This window comes from Vigna angularis, chromosome 5, assembly GCF_016808095.1.
Source record: "Vigna angularis cultivar LongXiaoDou No.4 chromosome 5, ASM1680809v1, whole genome shotgun sequence".
NCBI lineage: Eukaryota > Viridiplantae > Streptophyta > Magnoliopsida > Fabales > Fabaceae > Vigna > Vigna angularis.
In genome coordinates, this window is record NC_068974.1 from 29,214,300 (window position 1) to 29,221,057 (window position 6,758).

General features: G+C 35.4%; 1 protein-coding gene across 3 annotated transcripts; it reads right to left on the reverse strand.

Moving 5' to 3' along the window:
* Positions 1-1,628: 1,628 nt before the first annotated feature.
* On the reverse strand, positions 1,629-5,684 carry LOC108340487 (uncharacterized). Of its 3 annotated transcripts, none has more exons than XM_017577905.2 (5): positions 5,486-5,684; positions 4,254-4,704; positions 2,916-4,161; positions 2,678-2,824; positions 1,629-2,564 (listed from the first exon to the last, which is right to left on the reverse strand). In XM_017577905.2, exons 2-5 carry the CDS (start codon positions 4,302-4,304, stop codon positions 1,948-1,950), a joined length of 2,061 nt encoding a protein of 686 aa, XP_017433394.1. In that variant the 5' UTR covers positions 4,305-4,704; positions 5,486-5,684; the 3' UTR covers positions 1,629-1,947. The 3 variants fall into 3 exon arrangements, with proteins under 3 accessions (XP_017433394.1, XP_017433395.1, XP_017433396.1); XM_017577906.2 differs by having other exon boundaries at positions 5,456-5,684; XM_017577907.2 differs by lacking the exon at positions 5,486-5,684 and adding an exon at positions 4,899-5,392.
* Between the last annotated feature and the right edge of the window lie 1,074 nt (positions 5,685-6,758).

Consider the following 6,758-nt stretch of genomic DNA (forward strand, 5'->3'; position numbering starts at 1 on the left):
ATAAAATTACACAAAACTGTAATAAAAAAAAAATCAATATACGACTAAAGAAAAATAATAAATACTAATATATATATATATATATATATATAAGTATGTATAAATTAAACATTTTTTTTTCATTTCCAAATTTTAAATGGTGTGAACTCAATTTCTTCTCACTTAAAAACTCCATTTTCATACACATAATTGGCATGCTCACTATTATTCAAATCATGATATTTCACAATATCTTTTCCCCTTGCTTCCAAATCGTTGTCAACCCCAATGGATTATTCCCTCAAACTGTTGGATTATCTTTTCCCCTTGCTTCTATCTATCGTAGGCTCACTGGGCAATGGGTTTATCTTATTAATTCTACCAGACATTACCTTCACATTCCACAAGCTTAGTCATTTTCTCAGCACACCTACTTCCCTGCATTTGCAAGTTGTTTATTGTTTTCTTCAATATATAAAAGGCAACCTTCCATGAGACCTTTAATTTTCTATTCAGTTGTTGCTTCATCTTAACAGTTTTTCATCGGACTAGGGAGCATGCCTGATACACGAAGATTTGTAATTGGTTTCTGCTTCTTTCTTGATTCAACTTTGATTTCTTGGAAATCCATAAAGCAAAACATTGTCTCAAGATCCTTATCTAAAGCAAAGTATAGAACATTAGCACATGCTAGCTGGGAACCTTAGTTGGTATATCTTCTTCAAGACTTTGGCATTTGTATTACTCGTCCAGTTGTAATCTTTTGTCACAACAAATTTTCTCTTCATATTATAGTTAATCTTGTTTTTCTTGAGTGAACAAACACGTTGAACTTGATTGCTACTTGGTGCATGAGAAAATTCATCCAAATTACTACATCTAATGTTCATTCCTAGTTAGTTAGTTTACTACCAATTTTGGTTAACGGTTAAAAATATTTGTGTGTTGTAACATAGAGTAGACTCTGTTGAAATTCTTCTTCATTCAATTTTGTAGAGTTTTCACAATCATTTTATAAGCATTTCTTTTGACAGCCAACACATAATGTATGTGTAAAGACACTTCAACAATAATACAAAATTTATATGAATTCAATTTAATCAGAGTTAAATCTGGTTTTCATAAGTTAATATGGATTGAATGTTTAAAAAACCAATTTCCTAGTTTGATCAATTTTTTGTTTAATCTGACTTACATTTGTTGTATGAATATATTTAGCGGACAGAACCAGAATCACAGTGGCATAAGGAAATGCCTGAAAGACCACGAACTGCTATTGGTCTTCTTGAACTTTCTTATTTGCGCAACACACATAGTTATAATTTTATAGGTTGTACTTGCTCTTGTTGTGACCCGTTTTAGATTGAATTAAAAATCTAAACCAAAACACAGTCCAAGTACAAGTTGAGTTTAATTAACCAACCAAATTCATTTAAAAGAAGGTTGAAAAAAAATGGATAACACTTAAGTTGATATATCAAAGAAATAAAAACTACAAATAATGCAAATGTTTCAAAGATAAGTATTCAAATAAATAATCTGCACTAAATAAGTGGGGCCAAGGCCTAGTAACTTGGTTTAATTACACTGATCCAGCTAAGATACAGTTGTTTAATCCTAATATCAGTAAGGAGCACATCAACCCCACATAACAAAATCATGGAAGTGACAAACTATCCTTCCAAAGAGGAAATTTATTGCAATCGCACCAAACTTGTTCTCTAGACAAATTGAAAATGATGTTCTGAACGAACAAAACACAACACATAATGGAATAGAAATACTGTAACAGAAAGCAGCAGCTTATTGGGCATTACAACCCACAAATCAACGTATTAATATCTAGTGCACCAAAACAGAAGCGATAAACTGCAAAACGAAAGCATGACAATAATACAGCATACCAAGGCAAACAGATGCATACTGAAACAATGCAGTAAAGGAATGAACTTTGTAATTAACAGCCTCTCACAGAGCTCCAAAATTTCCCTCGCTGCGACTCTTGCGCATGGAGAGCTTTGGGGTCACGTTCAATACTTTGGTGGAGGCTTCAAACTGATGGCGAGTGTGGGTTGGTACTTTGGTTCTAGATGGTGGCAGAGCTTGCTTGCCTCTGGATACTTTTGGTGAATCCACATTTCTTCGAACATGAGTGGAAGTGGCCACTGACCTCCGTGAGCCAACACCACCTTGGCTACTCTTCCTTGTGGTCTTGCGATCCGACCTAAGGCTGCGATCAAACTGATGAGAATTCATTCCTAGCCGAACCGACCGTTCTGCTCCATCCTTCAAAGTGCTCACTTTTATAGGCTGCCGATTGTAGTAGACGAGTTGGGGTAGAAGGCCCTGCAGATATTTCTTCATCTGTTCATCTCCAACATTTTTCTGGGCAGGGTTCCCATCCAAGTTGATAGCTTGCAAAGAGTTATAGTTTGCTGCAAGTTGGCCCAGACATTTGGCTGTTGAAATCTTGTTAAAACGGAGATCCAGGATGCTTAATTTTAAGAGACGGTGCAGACCCTCCACTTCGCTGATCTTGTTTCCAGCCAGGTACAACTCTTTCAGAGATGAGCAGGATGCAAGGCCTTTGCAGATGAAGAAAAAGATTGGATGTAAATAGATAATGGCATCAACATGTTATTTCTATAAGAAGTTCTATAAATAAGAAACTTGAGATGTAATCCAGAATTTGTTTTACCATGTCCAATTCTTAATATACGGTTGTAACTGAGGTCTAGGACACGAAGTCTTGTAAGTTCGCGTAATCCTTCGATAGTGGAGATCTTGTTTCTAGACAAATTCAGTGCGTGAAGTCCACGGGGAAGAGCACCAGCAGTTATCCTCACTGAAAAGGAGAATTCAGAACAAAGATAACTGGATTTAGTACTGTCAGTTTGAAGGAAATCGATAATGAATAAGGAAATTATACTACTAACCGATAGCATTTCCAGACAGATTGAGCACTTTCAAACTGACGAATGCGCTCAAAAAGGGGATCACAACCAACCCATGATTAGCCAGCTGAGCGGTAGTGGCATTAGGCCCCAGAGAAGATATATATCTTTTAGCTGCATCCATTCCTGGAGTGGCCTTGTGATCTACAATGGCAGCAGTCACACCATTTACTGTGTTAACATCAGCTAAAGGCTTAACAACTTCAGGCAGCACTTCATTTGTTTCCTCTACGGGTGGTCCACAATGCTGCAGACCAATAACCCAATCTTCAATGCGCTTAATCTTGAAATCCTTGTTAGGAAATTCAACTGAGGAATCTCCTTGAAGGGTTTTGGAATCACCTGTATCATATGTCAATGGCATTACCCAGTCTTTTGCTGAACCAGTAAGCAGATAAGAATCGAAACCATCATCAAAGAGGTTGTCCATATGTCCATCTTCAGTTTTTCCCATGTCATTCTCTCTTTCTTGATCTCCCCTAATTTGATCATTAAAGTCGTTGATGAATTCCTCTTTGTGCCTCATGCTTAAAGCATGAAGATCCTCACAGGATCTTGACAATGCACGTCTAAAAGCATCTTTTTCAGTAGAAAGTATGGAAGCTCTGATATTGGGTGAAGAATGTGACTTCCGTAGTGATACACTACCAGGAACAGAAGTCTGGTCAGGAATGTCACCAACATATTCACCAGATAAAGGAGTGTCAGAAATTTCACGGGCGTCTTTATCAGAAGGTGTTGGGTCTCCAATTGAAAAAAGTGAGGCATCATTTGCAAAACCTGAACTGGCAGCAAACTCAATGTTTGGATTACTTCCATACTGATCAACAGGGTTTCCATTATGATACTTTTTGGAAGTTGACATCTTTGACTCAATTGGGCTTTTGGCATCATCACACGACAGCCCCATATCTTCATCACCATCCCTTATGCCTTGATCAAGCACACTTTGAAGAGACTGACTCTTCTTCATAACAGGCCTAGGTTGGTTAACTTGACTGTCATTTTCAAAGGAAAACTTGCTACTCATATCCTCTGACCTACAACTGCGCTCAACTGAATCCCAATTGCTAATATGAATCCCTGTCACATCTATTTGCTGGTCTGCTTGTTCTTTCAGAAGGGGTGAATATGCGCTTGGAGGATTAGATGAATCTTTACGGCGTTGATTTTGGGCAGCATCTTGATAAGTCTTCAACATTACTTCAGTAGAAGGTTGAACTGTTTTCTGATTTAAGAGGAAAGCATAAAGTCAACATAGGCCATGATATATATCATATCAACAAATAATACCAAGCAATTCATACATCTTATACTTACCTTTGTTTTATTGCCGTGTACATTAGCATGGAAACAAGAAAATCTAAACATTGCTGCAATGACGTTCACAGCTACATCTAAACACAACTTTCTCTAAGGCAGAAAAACAAATACCAATTACAATCTATACCGTGCATCAATTTTCCAGAAGCCTAATCAAGGACTAAATTTGCTCTCAGATTCAGTGGCAAGCTAGAAAGAGCTTCTGGCAAAACCGCAAAAGCCACCCTTAGCCATAATCAAGCGACAAGCCCACTGAAACACGGCACAATCTCCATATATCCGAAGACTTTGATCTTCGCAAAACACAAAGCCAAATCACTCCCTCTTCGTCACCCCACACCCTCCTAGAGGTGCGAGAATAGTTTGACTCTGTTATAGCGGCCAGAGTGAAATAAATTCCTTTCCAACCGGCAGAATCCAGAGACAGATATGCATAAGAGATGCAGTCCTGGTAAACAAAAAGGAACCAAGAATAAAGGTCAATCTGATATATAATTATAGTAAAAGTAGAAGAACATGATCAACAGTTAAAAAAACAAACCAAAAGGCATTTTTTTCTCAATCTAAAAACATAACTTGAAGATAAAACCTATAGAAACCATTCACATAATCTGCAATATAGTGTATCATTCTATTCTTTACCTAAGTCACAAGAACAAATACAATAGACCCCAACCACAGAGCTCGTGGATCAACCGGTACGAAAGTTGCAGCTTAATTAATTATCTCAAGTTCGAGTTCTGCGTATGCAATGAAAGACATGGAGGGAGACTTTAGCTGTTCATAATAATCCTACCAGTTCAACCATGATTGTCTCAATGTACATGTGACCTCTACAAAAGAAATACAACAGACCCCATCTTTACGTCGATACTTCAAAACGGTTTCTTCATTCTTCCCTAAACTCTAAATTCCAAGACTGCCTCAACCATGTTGGACTTCTTCAAAAATTCCAAACAAAACAAATTCGACAAACCAAATATTTGAAAAATGAAAACCCCCCAAATAAAAAAAAAATCCAAACAGCAATCAAGGAAAAACTTTGACCATGCCCATTGATTTATTCGAAAAAAGGCAGCAATGGGATCAAACAAAATCGCATCTTTGAATCGAATATACAACAAAATTATTCATAAATCATGGGATTTTGCAATAGCAGAGGTTCCATGAGGAAGAAAAGAACACAGGATATGACATACAGAGGGTGGAGAGAGAGAGAGACAGGAGACCTCTTTGAAAGAATGAAGGAAGAGGCACTGTTGTATAGAGAAAGAGATTCTTCTTCCTCCGTTTCCCCTGACCTGCTAGACTACGCCACCAAAGCACCAAAGAATCACCTTCCATTCATTTTTCCTATATATAGTCGTTAATAAATAATAATAATAATAACAAGCCGAATAAACCGTATTCAGTAGGAACCAACAACTACATCCTATCTATTGCTAACCCTAGCCTGCTAACAAATCAGATCTGAATTAAATAAAATGTTTTCTACAGTCTGCATCAGTTAATGTCAATGATTAGAGGCCATCACAGTCACCATTAATCAAAAAGTATATTTGTAATATAAGTACCGAAAAACTAACCTGCAATATATTTTAATCTGGTTCAAATTCCGGAGATTTTAAAGTTATTCAAAAAAGTTAAAATATCTTCTTTTTTTTATTGTTTGTTTATTTTATGAATTTATCTATTTGTTCTAATAAAAATTAGTATTAACATATTTAGGTTCTGTACCTAAATTTATTCATTTATTCAATTTTAAAAATAATATTTCTTTCTCCTTTTTTAGAATTATAAGGAGTTAATCCATCGACACAACTAAACTAATAGATTCAAGGCATCTAGGGTGTGTAAATTTGATTTTAGAAAACTGTAACCAAACAAATTAAAATTAAACGAATTTTATTGTTATGGTCATGATATATTTATCAAAATAAGTAATTAAGCAATTACTTATAGGTCAACAATCTAAATCGATAACTGATTATATAATATTTAATTATATTTTATTGTCATATTATTATCTTGATATTCTAGATTTTAGAAGATAACGATGATTAATATTTGTAAAGTTTAGAAATAAACTTTAATTATATATATATATATATATATATATATATATATATATATATATATACCTTATTTTTGGTTTGGCCTTGATATTTTTGTATGGTTAAATGTCTAATGCTGAAAGTCGGCAGATATAGGTTGGATAAAAAAGTGAAAGGCATTTGATTTGATTTGTGAGGAAGTGATAATTGATAATTAAATTGAATGCAAATACAAACAAACAGGTTTTGGTGATTGGATGAAGCCATGTGGTTGTAATAAAGATTATAGGACATGATGACGTTTATTGACCAATGATGTTTGTTTTCATGCGAAAGCTATGTTGTCATCATCACCAGAGATACTGTTTTGTCATAAATTGTACGAGGCTACTTGTACAGAAACTCTTTTTTAATTTCCAACGAATGTTAATTAGTATAGTTGCACACT

Bases quoted from the DNA above. Each gene is read 5' to 3' on its own strand.
- LOC108340487 (XM_017577905.2), bottom strand. From the start codon at position 4,304: ATGTTTAGATTTTCTTGTTTCCATGCTAATGTACACGGCAATAAAACA. The intron at 4,162-4,253 runs GTAAGTATAAGA...CTCTTAAATCAG, and splicing joins TACACGGCAATAAAACAAAG to AAAACAGTTCAACCTTCTAC. The intron at 2,565-2,677 runs GTAAAACAAATT...TCATCTGCAAAG, and splicing joins TATATTAAGAATTGGACATG to GCCTTGCATCCTGCTCATCT.